Below are 17,971 nucleotides of genomic sequence, written 5' to 3'. Positions count from 1 at the left end.
TTTTTCATCAGCAAGCCTCTCCTTATGTGTTCATATACATAATTCATAAGCATTTAAAGAAATCCCAGATTGGGGCTTTAATGCTGAAAACAAACAATGAAGTTAGAGCGTATCCTATGCCATATTCCCCTCTCTCCTATTCATCTCCGTAATAGAGATGCAAGCTCCGTAATGCTCACTGGGAGCCAAGCATGAGATTGAGGATTTCTCACACACCATGCATTATTCATAGTCCAGAGCAACAGAGTGTGTAAGATGAGAATTACACAGCATGAAGAGAACAGGGGAGAGGGGACTGAGGGGAGAAGAGGGGGAGAGGGGAAAGGAAGGAGAGGGGAGCAAAGGTGAGAGACAGTGTGGAAGAGAAAGAGATAAAGGAGAGAAAAGAGAGCGAGATGGTGGACACTGTCAGATCTCCATTTCCTATCCCTTTCAGGTTAACCCCCGGATTGTTCTTCGAGTTTGTGAACAGTGGGGTAGAGGAAATGAATATGGAACCGGGAGCCTGGATAGCTCGACCACATTGGCTCACAATTTGCATTTGTTAAATGTGCGTCTTGTGAGTCGGTTTGTATTCCGAGCACAAACTGAATAGTGAACAGGAAATTTCAGGGTTCTGTTACGATTCGTGTCCGGCCTTCGTTCCTCATAATGAAAAACAGTGGGAAGTGAGTCAGGGTTGGAATTGATTTGTTTAACAATGGAAATGAAACAAAGTAGGAGGCATGGACCAAAATAGGAGGCATGCTATCTTAAATGAAAACACAGGACCAAGAAATTGCAAGATTGTAGCAGATACAATTTGACAAATGACTTGTACAGAATGATATAGAGCATTTTTCATCAGAATAATTGGTAGATGGATAAAAAATGATTTCATGTCCATTACGGTGCAAAAATATTCCTGTGCTGACACACATGAGCCTGGCCAATAGAGTCTTGGTGCATTTAATTTACATCTCAAAAAAAGTTCTTGAAAAAGAGCTGACACAATTTCACAATGTTCCACCATTTTCTGATTGTAATTATTAAATCAAAGCAGAATATTTAATATGGAATGGTAGCAATAAAATTTTAGTTATTCCTCTGATGACCCCATTTGCTTGGTCTGAAAGCCTTTCGCAGAAGAAGACTTATGTTATTAGTTTGCCAAGTTAATGGAATATTACATTATATATTTTTTCTTTCCAACTTAAATACGTACGTGAATATGCGCATGTGTGTGTGTGTGCCTGTGTGTGCGCATGTCTCCTCAGACTCAGCCTTAATGACAGGAATGTGATGGTTACTGGCTTTTTAACTTCCCAGTGATGAAAAGCCAGTATTAATTTAGGCTACAGATTTCATTTGTTCCGAACAGGAAAAACAATATAAATCACTTTTAGAGTGATTAGAGAGAGGGTTGGATTAATCCAGGCCTGATTAGGGCATTATGCTGGCTTGTTATGGACACACAGGGTGACTGACGGTAATTACTGTCTGTAATAGGAGAGCACACACTCAGTCAAGGCATGAGCCACGGCAGTGTGTGTGAATTTATGTGTGTGTGTGTGTGTGTGTGTGTGTTTGGTTATGTACTGTATGTGTATGCATAGTTTGACTGAATCTAGGGTTGATAATGTTTGCTTTTCACCAATTACATGTTGAAATATGTAGACTGTGTGCAATCAGGGTAAGAGCTGAGAGCCAGCCTTGTGTGAGACACAGGCAGAGGTATCGGGTGGGATATACAAAGGGAGAGGTGAAAGAGTCATGGCTTTGTTTATGATTATTGATATCCTTAGACAAACATATTCACCCGGATAATAAAAACAGATGGCAGCAGGTAAGGCAAATATTACTCTGTGGAAAATTAGAGAGGTGCTAAATCAGCAAATCGAATCTTGTGTGCACGAAGTAGACATACGCACATGCACACACACCTGAGTTTAATCCACACACACACAATGTCGACAACTTCTAAATCGCATTTCAACCTCTACAAAAAATGTCGACACTTAAATTAAGGGATATCCTGATTACTCTTGTTCTTCTATTACGTCCATTCAAAAATAAGAGTCAAATATAACTTAAAGAGTAACCAATTTTATGCCATATGTTTTAACAGCACCAGAAAGCATAGAACAGAATCAGCAAAGACTCCATATGCCATTATTGTCTTTATTATGGCAAATTTCCTGCAGGTGTGAAGCTAAATATCTTTTACAGTTTGGAAGCAGACATAAGGCGCGCAATGAGATGTGTCCCATTAAAGGCATGGAAAATAAGTATGCATATTTAGCAGAACGCTGCACATCTCATCTCTCCTCCAACTGCACTCTCCCTCCTCCCAGAGCACTCTGTCTCTCTCCTCCATTCTCCTTTTCTCCCCCTCTCCTCTCCCCTTTCTTTCTTTATGGTGGCAATTGTTCCTTTTCATCACATCATTGGTTGAAAGAGAACTTTAACACACCGTTGGCTCAGCAAGAGCTCCACATGATTTGATTGGCTGAGGGCACCCCCCCATCGGTCCCTTTGGGCTGTAAAACAACAATCTAGAAGCTTATTTTATGAGTGCACGCCTCTGCTCTTTGCATGTTTATATCAAACATTTGGAACAAATGGCATCCATTGGCTGGAACAACACAGATAAATCTAGTCAATTCACAGGCAAGGAGAGCAGCACAGGCCACTGAGAAAGTGGCCCACTTGATGGTTGACAAGAGGAGCGCTTGCATTATTCAATTAATACCTGAAAGGGGTACATTTTATGCAGCGTTTACTAAAGCATCCAGTAGTCAATGTACGCATGGCACACACAAATACACAAACACACACATACTCCCACACAAACACAGGGACTTGTGTTTGCATCCTGGGAAAAGACTGGACTCCCCTTCCATTTTGCCAAATCAAATATACAGTGAGAGCAAGCTAAAAGGCACTTTCAATCAGCCGCTCTGGGTCTGTCTGTCAATCTGGGAACAACAACAATCTAGCCTACTTGGAGTGGTCTAGTCAACATCCATTCCCCAATAAATTCAATCAGTGATGCTTTGTGTGTTTGTGTCTCTATGTGTGTGTGTGTTGTGCGTGTCTAAGTGCAAGTGTTTATGAGAGAGGCATAGAGAAAGACAGAGACTCTTTCTGACAGGTTTGTTTTAGAACAACAAAAAATCATTTTAAAGTGACACCTGCGTATAGAGAGGATGTTGAATATTCAAGGAAAAAGATATAGAGCCATCCAAGTTGGGAAAATACACAAGTGAATAAATTTTACTTTGAGCACAATGCTATACCTCATTCGGAGTGACAATACGAATCTCTAGTTCACCAAATAATCTTAGAAAGCCAAGCAGCAGAGTTAACAGGCCTCTGAGCTAATGACATTGATGTGGAGGGCTGCACGGTGGAGTGATTGTCTGACTGTTTGAGACCCAAAAGCAGCACTAGCAGGCTCATCATGGACCCACACTCTCATTATTTGGCCACAAATGGAAATGCAAATCGCTCGCTTTGCTGCGGACGCCTCAAATTTATTAAACTAAAAGGTTTAATTTCCATTTTTCTCTGCATCAGCTTTATTTATAAATGTCGTGCCCTATGAAGACCCTGTTATTTTCTCCCTCTCCTGCAGGCTCTTAACAAATCTGCTCATTAATATGGAAATGGAGAATCAATCGCTTTTCCGGCGACGGAGGGCTGTTTCCCTCCGCGGTGTGTAATGTGCTCTGACTGGTCATCAGCACAAACAAATTCACATGCATACATATACCATCTACTGTATATATCTGTATCTCCATCTACACACTCAGAAGAATAGTGCATTCTATATAGTAGCCTATTTTACTATATGGTCGTAACATCACTTAAATACTGAATTTGCCCACCCATTCAGACAACTATCAGACTATTGCCAGAATGGCACCAGATGTTGCAGCATTAATAACCCATAATATCAAGTCCTGCTTATCCAACCTTTCAGAGCCCTAAAATAACACTCATAGACCTTAATGAGATCTAATTATGCACAAGGTTCTTATTGAGGGCAGTATGATGATAATTGCATCTGCAGCTTTTAACACTTGGTCGTCAAGTTGGCCAATGAATTGCTTCTCTCTCCCTTTCTGTCTGTCTGTCTCGCTCTCTTTTCTCTCTCTGTCTTTCTACAGTCAAAAATGGGGAGTGAACTATCACACCTATCCACTCTGGTCCGCGACCTAATGAACATTTCTAAATGGCCATGACCAGCTGGTTAAGAGACTAATGTAGCAGCTATTAGCCAAAGCGGTTGTTTCCACACAGACTCATCTGTGGAAAGCAGCATAAGAGAGGCAGGAGAGAGCGGGACAAGGACAGACAGGTCCCCCCGTTTTCACACCGTTTCTCTCCATACACACATGTACAGTACATACACACACCCACACACATTGCACAGCTTGGCACAGCATGTTTACCTTTCACATTCTGCAGCAAACAAACCATGTGACGTATTCTCAACCCACAGTGCATTAGTGCTTATTAGGGCTTCAAGGTGTGTGAGTGCATGTGTGTGTGAGTGTCTTATTAGGAAAATTCAGTTTCACTCAAGGTCTCAGCACTGCGGTTGCAGACCACTGGCCATTGATTATTCATAGTCTCTGTGATTGGGTCCATTAATACAAGATTAGGGAAGGAACCGATGCTCATTTTGTGTGAGTATGTGTGTGTGTGTGTGTTTGTGGGCCTGTGTGCATGTGTTTGTGGACAGGAGTTGAATTGTAATGAACCCACAGTTTGTGTTTATCTAAGGTTTATCAATGTGGCACAGTATATAGGTTCAGTACATAAGGCAGAAGGAACAGATCATCAGGGTATGATGTTTGCTTATTGACAGAAGCAAATAACTTTAACTTAAATGTATTGGATGTCACTATAAAATCAAAGCAGTATGGTTCCTTTGTTCAAATATGAGCAATAGGATTCAAACAATAAAATGGGAATATCTTAAGCTCCATCATTTACCACATACTGTAAGATTTCCACCTAATAGCATTTGTTCTTCAATTGAAACTTAATCTGGGTAAATGGTGCTTAAATGTTTAAATCACATTTACAGGCTGTCAACTGATCTGATGTTCTTCACATGGTCACCCTTCGTTTGAATGAAAATAAATTGATGGCAAATGAGAAAGGATTCTGTAAAAGCGACAGATTGGAGGCGACCTATTGGATCGTAGCTCCACCAAGTGGGCATTTTTGGCAACTAACATAAACTCAAAGCCAATGTGGAAAAGCACACACACCACAGGGGCTCTCAGGAGGTCTGATACACCTTATAGGGACAAGTGAGATAAAATGATTTCCAGTAAATTGACTGGGATTGGTGCTGAGAAAGTTACATATCGTGAAATAAGCAGTTTGTGTGTGGCTCTCAAGCTCTTTCTCACAGGCAGCAGAGAAGCAGCAGACATTTCCATATATCATCATCCTCATCATCATTAACATCATTATCATCATTAACATCATCATCATAATAATCATCAAGTGGAGGAGATTACTGTGGTATTTGACCTACAGGAGCTCAAACACTGTGTATTGTGCATACAGTACATGTAGACAAACACAAGAATGATCACAAAATCAGACTTAAGCAAATAATTTGAGATTCTCCTCTCTCTTTATTTTAATCAAGCTCAGAGCCCAAGCAGGTGGGATTTATCGTTTAGTTCCAACTTCCTTGTTTTTTTCAACATGTGTCTGAGGCAAACGAAGATGGAAATAGTAAGAGTAAGCTTCCTCGATTAAAAAAAATATAAAAATTCTAATTCACTGCACTACTATATGTTGAGCACAGACATGCAGTAATGGAAGACACATTTATATCTTAATAGTAATACTTCAATGTGCAAATACTCAATTACAAGTATTAAACATCTTACTTAAAGGTGCAATATACAACATTCAGCCCCACTAGATGTCAGCAAACAACTATTTGCTATGTAAAGATAAAGTGAAGTAATGGTGTCCTGAACAGAGAATGAAGTCACACTCCGACTGTGTGTGTGTTGTTATCCGAGCTTCTCTGTTCTTCGTTTCGGAGGCCGGTCCAGCCGTGCATGTTAGTGCATGTGAGCGTGCATGTTAGTGCATGTGAGCACCTCCCTGTCCTCACGTCCATCTTCTACATGGAGGCCGGGGCACAAAGTTTCTCATATTACAGCTAAACAGTACACTAAAATATGTTTCTGAAAACATTTGAGAGAAATAGGCAATGCAGTAACAAAATCTTGATCCATTTTTTTATCAGCTTTACCTAGTTTAACGGTTTGATCTGAGTTTTGGAATATGGAACACTAATGTGAAGCTACAAAATTATATTAAAACCTAAAAAAAACAAAAGATAATGGACCTGGCCATGGTATTGGTTGGTGTCAACAAATCCACCCCTTTTTGATGTAGGGGCTGTGTTGGGTGAACATATGCCTATGTTGTGGTCATGTGGACTCTTGATAGTGGGTAAATTTGGGCTACGTACCTATCACGTGTCTTATATACAACTGTGATTTAGTATTTGAGACAGTCCATTTGTGTGAGGTGGATCAATTTGTGCAGGTAATTCTGAACTCTGGTGGCTGAGGAGAGCAAAGAATGGCGTCCAGAAACATTTTGAACCGTGGTCGTACACTTGCAGAATGTATCTGTTCTTATATATGTCAATGGTTCAAGTGTGCTCCTAAGTTTAAATTAAAGGCGCTCTGCTCCCTGCTCAACTCCAACTCCGCTCCACTCACATGCTCTGATGGATGTATTACAACAGCTGGATAGGGCTTTAGTCAATTTTTCCCAGTGGTCACTCACGGTATTGCAGATTAAAAAAATCCCCCTGCAGCCCAAAAAGCATTTTCCCCATCGACCACTTCTGGAAAATAGAAGTCTGTAAAACTGTTGAGAGGACACCTTAAACTGCAAACAAGGTCAATTATGATTCTTTCTATTATGAATTTTTCATCCATGGAGGTTTTATAATTGTAAAACTTTCCTCGAGCCGAGAAAGGGATTTAAAAATCTGTGACGTCATCACAATATAAAGTGGGCCAAGCGGGAACTCACAGGTGGGGCCAGTGGGAGAAAAACTACTGCGCATATTCAATGGGCCCTACAATGTGGAAGCAAACCCAGAAGCTAGAAACATTTTTTAGCATATGCACCAGCCAAGCAATTCTTATCGGACTGAATGGATGCCATTTTTGTTCCAGTATCCAGCTTTTATAATACATCGATGGCTCTGATAGCCACTGTAAACAACATCCTCTACTGGTTCTCATTCCTATCCAGAAGGTGAACAACAGCCCATATGTGTGTTTTCATCCAGTCTCAATTTTATTGAATTATAGAATTTCTTTCTAAACACAAATGTGGTGTTTTAAACAGGAAAACAGGAAATCAACAGTCTGTTCATGAAAGGACAAAAGTTAAATTAGATTCTTTTTTTAACTCAATAGTCACAATGTAAGATATAATTCACATCACCATTACTTTAAAAAATATATCCCTTGGATGCATTAAAACTGTCGCCATTAATCAGAAAAGATCTTAACCAGTTTATATCAAAATCAATGGCTTGCAGAACACCAAATTCTTTTTTTTTCCCCCAAAAAAATCTACTCAAAAATCCAACAGGTTGCCATTTGTGCTCTAATACTGCTATCTAGTGGGCACTTAGGCAAACACACCACATTAAATGAATATGTCGAGCTTGATACTGTATACAAGCTACATTTTCTTCTCAGTAGGTCACCAGATGCCTACAAAAAATGCAAATGTTAATAGTGCCACCGTAGATCACTATTATTTCTTAAGCCCAATTCAGTCAATATTATTTCTTAACTTCAATTCATACAAGGTAGGTTGAGTGGGGAATTGTTTTCTCTCTTGCACTGATGTCTGTAGTGTTTCCCCTTAGAAACTGATGAAGTGGTTGCACCCAGTTTTAAACGCCTTAAAGCGTTCAAAATTGACGTGTTAACATGGTATTTTCTGTCGTCTTAGGACGTACGAATTTGACATTTGAATGTGAACTAGACGTTTTGGTCCAATCTGCATCCTTACCGGTGTGTTCAGATGTTACTGTACCTGTCCACGCGTCATGCGGTGCTGAAACAGTGACGTAGAAGGAGTCAGGGTGCCGCCGCTCATCACGCATCCTCTCCTCTCCTGCCATTTTTTTGTGCTACTGTGCTAACTTGCTAAGCAAGGGGTCTCCATCAGCAGGAGGCGGAAACGACTGCAGGCAGCAGAGAAAGGCAGTTAAATCAAGGGACTGACCTTTCCCTGGAGAACCGGGGAGCTCTTCCACACAGGAAACCGTCATCTGAAAGGCTGTAAAATGTCCGATTTTGACAGCAACCCGTTCGCAGACCCGGACTTCAGCAACCCCTTTCAGGTAGCTAACTTAGCTAGCTAGCTGGCTGGCTAATGTAAGCTTGAAAGCCCAATGAGGCCAGTCTTATTTTAGCATCCTTGCTAACTGACAGCTAGCCAGAGGTTTTCCTTGGTAAACGGCTAGGTAGCAGAGCGAGGTAATTATCATTGACTGTATTTATCTTATCTCTCCCACATTATATGGCTGTTCACCTTGTAAAGGAAGCTTTCACAGATAATGTAGCACGTTGTTGCTGAGGACGTTTGTTTTTAACGGTTGCCAACTACGAACAAAGACACATGATGTTAGCCGGCTAGCTTTGCCCACCGTCAGTAAACATTTGTTGGCATCAGTTAGGTACATTGTGTGCTTAAATTGTTTCCGAATTAAGTTGGAATCCAAAATTGGAGTTGTAAATGTACTCATGCAGTTGTATATTATCTCAGCAGCAGCCTATTATTAACATTACTTCCCTTTGGATATATCTAATATAGTATGAGCAATGTACACATATCCTATTAGAAACCTTATATACCATTGCATATATTTACTACATTATGAGCAATGTACACATATCCTATTAGAAACCTTCCTTACCTTTACATATATCTAATACATTGTGAGCAATGTACATATATCTTAATATAAACCTTACTTACCGTTGCATATATCTAATACAGTATGAGCAATGTACACATATTACCTTTGCATATATTCAATACATTGTTAGCAATGTAAACATATTCTATTATAAACCTTACTTACCTTTGCATATATCACACACAACACATTAGAGTTTTATTGCAATAAACAAACAGAGTTCACATTTTGCAAATGGGGATTTTCCAGTTTGCTAGGCTAAAAGAGATACTGTATGATGTTCAGGTTGGTATTTGTACATACAGCCGTGTGCGTCATAAACATCCCATGTTTGTCACCAGAACATGTATTTTCTAATTAATATACCGTATCTCTAGGGAGTTTCTTTAAGAGTTAAAGGCTGAATCCCTCTCTGCCTTTCCTCCCTGGGGAGTTTGCTTCTCTGCCTCTGTCTAATGAAAAGTAAAAGTTGAAGACCGAATCAGTCACAGTTTTGCTTTTGATTTGTGATTTGAATATTTGTTGAAAACACTTTCACAAAGGAAGCAGAGAGCACAAAGTCTAACAATGTGCTCTCGGCAGTATAACATAATCATAATTCTGTAACATAAGAGTATAAGCTTCCGTTTTACTACTACAGCATGAGCCATGTACACATATATGTCGCCGACAACACCTACACTAATATCATAATACAAGCTGTGTGTTTGTATTACAGTTGTCAGCCCCATATTATGCATTGTGCACAGTTGTATTTCCTGGTGTAAACCATCCTGTCTCTTACCATAGACCAAGGGCTGCCAGTAGAGAGCCAACAGTCTGCAGGTTTTCATTTCAAACAGATCCCCTCATGAGGTGATTTCAGTATTGGGTACCTCCACTCTACTTGAAGGTGTGGCAATCAGTGGTCTTTGGTTAGTATGAAAGCCTGCAGACAGATGGCTCTTTATGGCACATGGTGGGCCCCCTTAGACTGTCCTGTCAAGTAAGCAAGCAAGCATGTTATGAGTGGCTGTTTCCAGTTCCTTATGCACCTGGTCCCATTCACAAGATCAAGAAAGTCCACTACAAATTCATTATTGTAACATTAAGATATCTATTGTGCTGCATTTGCATCCTGTTTTCTGATGTCCAACACAACTATGATAACTTGTCAGCATGTGTTAGTTTAAACCCATTGAATGTTTGGTCAGCTGTGGTTTTGCATACAAGCTATAGATTAAATGGCATCGACAAAAATCAAAGCTTTTGATTTTGTGGTTGTAGTTTTCACCCCTAAAATCCTATATGGTCCTTTCCACCCTGTAGGATCCTTCGGTGACGCAGGTGACCCAGTCTGCCCCTCCTGGTGGTCTGGAGGAATATAACCCCTTCACAGACGCCAGAACGGTCAGCTTAACTAACATCGCTATTGATTATTGTGTGTGTTTTTGTGTGTTTGTGTGTGTGTGTGTGTGTGTGTGTGCTTCTGAGTCAGTGACCTCATTTTATCCACTACCCTCTTTCTCTCCTCCACCTCTCAGTCACAGAGGATTTCACTGACAAAATATGTCTGTGGCCTAATTACAGTTTTGATTCACGGTCTGTCTTGTGATTGCACAAATATTAACACAGAGAATCTATGCTGGCTTACAGGCAGCCCCTGGAAATGCCCCAAAAACTACTCCTACTGCACCTCCCCAGAACACACAACCTGCCATCATGAAGCCCACAGAAGAACCACCGGCTTACTCACAGCAACAGACTCAGGTATTACTCACAAAAACATGTTTTTTTGACTGTACATTCAATCAGATGTAGTTTTCTTTTGACTTTCATTTGTCCAGGCTAGACTGACAACATATTCTCTCAGCATTGTGTTTCACAACACTTTGTTTTTTCTTGTTTTTTTCTTTTCTTTTCTTCTGGTTCACCTTTCCTCTTGTCCTTCATATACTTATCTGTACTCTGATGGCCCAACAGCGGCGTAATGAGGTACTGTCTATGTGTTGAATAGTGTGAATTCATTTAATGCCCTTTTCCCACCTGTAGCTTTCTACTCACAGTGCCATTTCAGAGCTGGTTTAGTACTAACTGAAGCAGACAAGTGACTGAACAGAAGTAGCTGATGCTTTTGTATTTGTAACCTGCCTGTTTCCTGTTCTAAAATAACATACCTAAGCTTACCTGAGTGGAAAAAATCATCATTATTTGCCATGTTAGACATCATAACTCCTGTCAGATGTTTGGGAATTAATAAGATCATTTCTGTGTGAATGTTAGGACCAGGCACGTGCTCAAGCTGAGTTGTTGAGAAGGCAAGAGGAGTTGGAGAAGAAAGCAGCAGAGCTTGACCGTCGGGAGAGAGAGTTACAGTCTCACGGAGCTGCGGGAGGTCAGTCAGTCAGTCAGTCTGTCCATCAGTCATTCACTCTTTTCACCCACATCCCCCCTTTGATCTCAGAATTTGAATTGGTTGACTGGTTGTTCGTATTCAAAGCAACACTCTCAACGATGTTCATGAGACTCATGAGAAAGTTGATGTGTTACCATGACTGGTTCACTGGTTCTGGAAGTTTTTTTCCCCCATTCTGTGTTCCCATTTCAATTTTTTTTTTTTAAACAATATCCTCAATTTTTATTAACATAGAAACACCAGCTTCAATTATTTCAACTTTGTTTCTGAGAAATCATGTCTTGTCCATGATTTTGGCATGGCAGATGATTAAGAATACTACAATACCCATAGGCCTCAGCTGCCGTTGCTATGGAGAGGATGCCTGTCAGAGTCGCAAATCAGAGGGGTAATGAATTCAGAAGTCTTAGTTGTTGAAGAAACAAAACACGGCACCGTAGTTGATGAATTCACTCAAGATGACCCAGAAATTAAAACCAAATCGACTCACGCTGCTGTTCGAGGAGCAGCAGCGTGAGTCGACAGGAGAGTTTCATGCCAATCCAAGCCGTAGAAGTGCTCAAACTGTGAGTCACGTAAGTCAAATATTACATATACCAAAATAAAGTATGTAATGACTCTGAAGCATTTTATCTGTCCTTTTATATTCTATTTCATAATTTGCACTGTAACTGTAAGTAATACTCAAAACATTATAAAGAAATAGGTGCCAATGAAATGAGTAACGGTTGTGTTTACTGGGTCAAGTCAAGTTTTATTTATATAGCCCAATATCACAAAGGACAAATTTGCCTCGGGGGACCTATATAACCTTTACTGCATGTAACATCCTCTATCCTGAGAGCGTTGATTCAAATAAAAATAAAAACCCTATAACAAGGGAAAAAATGGAAGAAAGGTGAAGGGAAGGTACAGGGTGAATTCATGCGTTATTAAGTGTCTGTGTGACCACCCTCTAGAGTCAGTCAGCATGTCATGACACAAAAATAAGCTCCTAGTACACCCTTTTCACTGCAGACGTTTTGTCTTGTCAAAGCAGGAAAAGCACATTAATAACATTATCGATGGCTGCATTGTATTTAGGTGAGCCAGTTACAGGGTTCTGGCATTGTGCATGCTCACTCACTCAGATGGCTTACTGGGACAGTTAATGGAATGGAGCCATCGTTAATGTTATTATTTACACCTGTGGTTCTCCTGCTTTGACAAGTCAAAATTTCTGCTGTGAAAAGGGTCCATAGAGGAAGGGCGAGCTGTGCTCTTGAAAATGAAAAAATATAATACAGAATATATGATACAGGAAAAAAAAAATCTTTGAGCACTATTCACTATAGCTTATATTATAACAAGGCATGTTGAATCTGGGAAGAACTTAGGTACAGAAAATAGGTACAGTATGTTAGATATTGTATCAGCTGTAAGATAAATATTGAATATGTTGTACACTATATAAAGAGGTGTGTAATTAAAATGTAAAACTATTTGGCTATTGGCATAAAATAAAAAGTCAATATTTTTTGTTCACTCACTCCCATACCTCATATTTTATTATTTTAGGGTACGGGTCTAGTTATACAAAAATGCTTAGACAGGGTTTTCAAAAGGTTTCATTCTTGCTCCTATTCTTCCACTCACAGTTGATGTTGTGTTTATCCTGCACGTGGCACAGACATCATCCAAACACTGCTGTCATTGTCCTCACAGGCCGCAAGAATAACTGGCCCCCGCTGCCGGAAAAATTCCCCGTTGGGCCATGTTTCTACCACGACATTGCAGTGGACATTCCCATAGAGTTCCAGAAAACCGTCAAGATCATGTACAATCTTTGGATGTGTAAGTGGATTCCCCAAAGAAGAGAGAAGCCACCTGCTCTGAAACATATCTTTATCACAAAAAATGACAACACACTTGTCTGCTCATCTATCACGAGGACATTAAAAACAGAGACGATATTATTAATTTTGCTGTCCCACTGTGTTTTTGTACTCAAGTGACAAAAGTTTTTCATTTTGTTCTTTTTTTTTTCCCACCAGTTCATGCAGGCACGCTGTTTGTGAACATGTTTGGCTGTCTGGCCTGGTTCTGTGTGGATGCCAACCGTGGTGTAGATTTTGGCTTGGCCATGTTATGGTTCCTGCTGTTTACCCCCTGTTCCTTCGTCTGCTGGTACAGACCGCTTTACGGGGCTTTCAGGTGAGCAGATACATGTGAATATAAGCTATCAGCTTCTGCAGTAGTAAAAAGATGCAGATGCATGTCTCTGTGGACATCCACAATATGCTGATGAAGCTGTAAAGGCTGTAATTGCTGTATGAAACAAGAAAAGAGGTAGGTGGTTGACTTTTAAGATTTTTGGGGGATTGCAGAAGCTTATTCTTGATCCTCGTCTCCTATTCTGACGGTAAACCTACTGAAAATCAAACCATTTCTGACTAAATCTGACCTCGTCCTTTAGGTTTGTAAAACATACCAGATAATTAGTTAATGTATGGGAACAGAGTAGACTAGGACAGACTGAAGGAAGTGGAGTGGAATTAAAAGTGAAAGGGAAGTGAAAGTTGAATAAATGATGTTTTATTATATTACTGGCCTCATATTGTTCTTTCTCACTACCTCATTCTCTTTCTCCACTACAGGAGTGACAGTTCATTCCGCTTCTTTGTCTTCTTCTTCGTCTATATCTGTCAGTTTGGAGTTCACGTGCTACAAAGTATTGGCATCACTGGCTGGGGGACATGGTGAGTATTGTTTGCACTTACCGTATTGGTCCGAATATAGGACAGGGTTTTTTTTTTCTGGAAATTCATGTGAAAAAGTGGGGTAGTCTTATATTCGGGGTTTAGACTTTTTCATGTAAATATACATTCACAACAATAGATGGCGCCAAAAATCTGTAAAAATGAGCTCCTGACTGAGGCGAGCCCTAGGGGCCTGAAAGATGGAGAGACACAGTGATTGTCTCGAACAAAGTGGCTCAAAAGTAGGCCAAGTTAACCCACAGCGGAGGAACAGTAACGTAACAAGAGTTGTCATCAACTCGACTTCTTCACTGTCTCTCCTCTGCTGCGTCGAGCTCCGTGTGTGTGTGTGGAAGGGCAGCCCTGCCCATGGTGAAACAGAGGAGAGAAACTCTGCATGACCATAACTGACAGCAAAACGCAGCAGAGAGCCTCACACTGTGTAATTTAATTCTTTTTCCAAAAATGAGTCTTGAAAAAGGGGGGGTCATCTTATAATCAGGGTCGTCTTATATTCAGGCCAATATGAGTGTGTACTGAATTTCACTCATGTTGTCATTGTTCTGTTCTGTTCAGTGGTTGGATCGCAGCTTTAACTGGTCTGAACACTAGTATCCCAGTGGGCATCATCATGTTACTCATCGCAGCTCTGTTCACCGCACTGTCTGTGGGTTCACTCATCATGTTTAAAAAGGTAACACACTCACAGACTTCTCCAACATGTCGGCACCAGTCGCTGTGTTTAATAGATTGTAACTGAATCGTGTAATATTGTGCCAAAGGTCTTGTGGTAGATCGCTTAACTTGATTTCAACTATTTTTTTACTTCTCTTTCTAGGTGCACGCACTGTATCGTACCACTGGTGCTAGTTTTGAAAAGGCTCAGCAGGAGTTTGCAACCGGGGTCATGTCTAACAAAACCGTTCAGACTGCAGCTGCCAACGCTGCAGCTAATGCTGCGTCCAATGCTGCCCGCGGGGCCTTCAAACCTCATCCATAAACTGACAGTCACATATATATATATACACACATGCTCACACATACAAACATATGCACACACAGTCAAAAGTTGGAGATGCACAACTCTGGACCTGCTGGTTCTTAGATCAAATTGATTCTATTTATGAAAGTCGCTATGCTAAGATTGCCCTGCACACTTTGCTAAAAAGGTGTAAAGAGTCAGAGACTAGATTTAACAGAATTACAGGCAGATAAAGTGACCATAGTTGTCCATCTTCACTTACAATCAAATATCATTAAAAAACTCTCCTACATCCACCCTGTCTGCTTTTCAGTCAGGTGACTGTCTGCTCACATCCCTCGAAACATCAACTAAGTGACTCAAGGTTTGTTCCCAGTGTGTGTGGGGATTTCATCTCACACTCTCTTTACACACTCCTTCGCTTTCCTTGTTCTGTCCCCTTGAGGTGATCCTAGGCCGGGCAGAGGTGGAAGTACTAGCATACCTTATTTTTGTCATGGTGATGATGACCTCCAAGCAGCTTTCCGCCTGGTAAATACAGGATAGAGTCATGAAAAGTGATAATCTGACCATGGTGTTTTGCACATATTTCTATTTTCTTGCTCACATACTGAAAGTACAGTGCATGTTTGAACGGGTGGGCCTGCGTGTGAATGTTTAATTCACTGTAAGAAAATTGTGGCTCTGGCTTGTTTGTTTTTTTGTTTTGTTTTTTTAATAATCCAGTGCTTGGTCATTGAGACCTGAAAGGTAAATTGTACCTCGTCATATATCAGCGCTTCTATTCTGAGACAAATACCATTCTGATTATGGTAAAACCTGATTCATATAAATAGGAATATGTCTATATGTTCTTATTTAAGGGCCTTCCCGCAGCGCTCTAGAGACAACTGTCAGTTGAACAAATATTCCCACTCTGTGTGCTACTCTGATTGGGCAATGTGTGATGTGTCAATATTTCTGTGGCTTATTAAGATTTGACAGCATGGTAATGACGTGCATTTTTAGCACACTCAACAAGGTAGCTGTTTCTTTGGCAAAGTCATTCTGTCCACTATTAGCCTTTTCTCTGGCTACAGGGGTCGCCACTTCGGGCGGGAATGCCTGTCTACGTAAATTCTCTCGGTTTCTGTGAGAAGTGAGCTGTAAAGTTATTGCATGTCCCGTCGGCTGTTTGACTGATTGATGATGTACGGATCTATTTGTGAAGACGCACTGAACACCCAGGTCAGGTCACCGGTTCTCACCATAAACCTAAAAGAGGTCCAGTCATGTCCTGGTGCATTAAAAGGGGGGAAAACTTGAGAAATATTTGCATTTTTCTTCATGTATGTGTGACATTAACAGACTACTATGTGGCTCTATCTCAGTTGTTTTTGTAGCTCTTCACACTTGGTTAAAAACTAACGCTGCTATACATTTGAGAGCCGCTTGGTCGTGGCCTCCTGCTGTCATTTTTCCTTCTGAAAACACATATCTTACTGTCACCAAACGGAGCGAGAGGGAGAACTGAGAGATGTGACCTTGCCTTTTCTCACAGAGGATGACCTGGATTAACACACATACATAAAGTAGTGCAAACATTGATACTATGTTTATGTAAACTACACAGACTAATTGTCCGTTTGCATTTTTACAGACAAAAAAAGTCAGTCCATTGAATTTCTTCTTGTCAGTATTGGAGTATTGGCATCAGAACTTTCATAGCCAAAATGAACATTAAGCTAAGACAGGAGTGAAGCACATTTAGTGATATCACTCGTTACGTTAATTTATATACAATGATAATGGTGTTATTCAGCACAAAGTTGTACAGACTTGTCACTGAGTATATGGATGTGGGTCGCATTTGTGTCGTGCTTTAGCACTTCTCATAGTGGTGGTGAGTGTCTGAAGATGTGCGTGATAGATGACTGATGAGTGGTACCACAGTTATTACAAATGTGTGGGACTGGACATTATAGTGGAGGAAATACTCCTGTGAGTGTAACAAAGTTGAAGGTCAATAATTTGAAATAATGGGCCTACATCTTGGCAGTATTTTTTCTTGTTTGGAAACATTTTTTTTGTTTTAAATTCATTGCACATTTCTTGTTTTACGTTGAACTTAGTGCAGAAAGCAAAATGTTTTTATTTATGGTGTAATTTAAGTTGTTTGAATCTCCGTTTTATTTGGTTTGATTTTACATAATGTATTCTGTTTGTGTGGTTTTTGTAATGACATGATCATAGCATCAGCTAGATTTAAAAAAAAAAAAAAAAAGTGTTCAATGTTAATGACTTTGCAACTTGACCCTGCAAGAGTTGTGCTTGTATGGATGAGGATCTATGAATGATTGTTATGACAGGAAAAAAAAAGTCTCCCTCAAGTGTTATTCTACTGTATGTCCTGAAAAGCTGTGAGAAATCTACCAAATGTCCATATAGATTTGTTTTTAAATCTTGGTCTGTGATGTGTTCCCTTGCCATGTTTTACTTTAAGATATTACATACACTTTTTTTTTTTTGCTGCGTACACCCACATGATTCCCATGTAGCTATAGTTTTAAACAGTTGTCATATGAAGCCAAGCCACAGTGGGTAATCTCTTGATGTATTTGGCAAGCTGGTCTGCAGTACAGAACGACGAGTTTTAAGTTTGCTGACACATAACTGTGTTTTTGACCTGTGACCATGTTATTTCACTGAATCAGAGAAGAAACTCATTTAAAAGGGACACTTGTACATTTTGTAAAGTTGAAAATTTGATCCCCATAATCAATCACATGTAAAAAGAAAATGTAATGCACTCTTGTCTGGCCTTTGTCGCATGTGAAATAGTTTGAGTTTTGTATATTTATGGTATTAACATGAAATAAAATTTGAAAGAAATA

The 17,971-nt window shown here is 40.1% G+C and overlaps 1 protein-coding gene across 2 annotated transcripts; it reads left to right on the top strand.

Moving 5' to 3' along the window:
* The first annotated feature begins 7,989 nt into the window (after positions 1 to 7,989).
* On the top strand, positions 7,990 to 17,969 carry LOC122998610 (secretory carrier-associated membrane protein 1-like). 2 transcript variants are annotated; one of them, XM_044375548.1, is made up of 10 exons: positions 7,990 to 8,404; positions 10,292 to 10,372; positions 10,619 to 10,732; positions 10,946 to 10,957; positions 11,246 to 11,357; positions 13,083 to 13,211; positions 13,412 to 13,571; positions 14,015 to 14,116; positions 14,693 to 14,810; positions 14,955 to 17,969. In XM_044375548.1, the coding sequence occupies exons 1-10, from the start codon at positions 8,348 to 8,350 to the stop codon at positions 15,114 to 15,116; spliced, it is 1,047 nt and encodes a 348-aa protein (XP_044231483.1). In that variant the 5' UTR covers positions 7,990 to 8,347; the 3' UTR covers positions 15,117 to 17,969. The 2 variants fall into 2 exon arrangements, with proteins under 2 accessions (XP_044231483.1, XP_044231490.1); XM_044375555.1 differs by lacking the exon at positions 10,946 to 10,957 and having other exon boundaries at positions 7,993 to 8,404.
* The last annotated feature ends 2 nt before the right edge of the window (positions 17,970 to 17,971 follow it).

Source organism: Thunnus albacares, chromosome 2, assembly GCF_914725855.1.
Source record: "Thunnus albacares chromosome 2, fThuAlb1.1, whole genome shotgun sequence".
In the NCBI taxonomy this organism is placed as follows: Eukaryota; Metazoa; Chordata; class Actinopteri; order Scombriformes; family Scombridae; genus Thunnus; species Thunnus albacares.
This window is presented reverse-complemented; position numbering and strand designations above follow the sequence as displayed.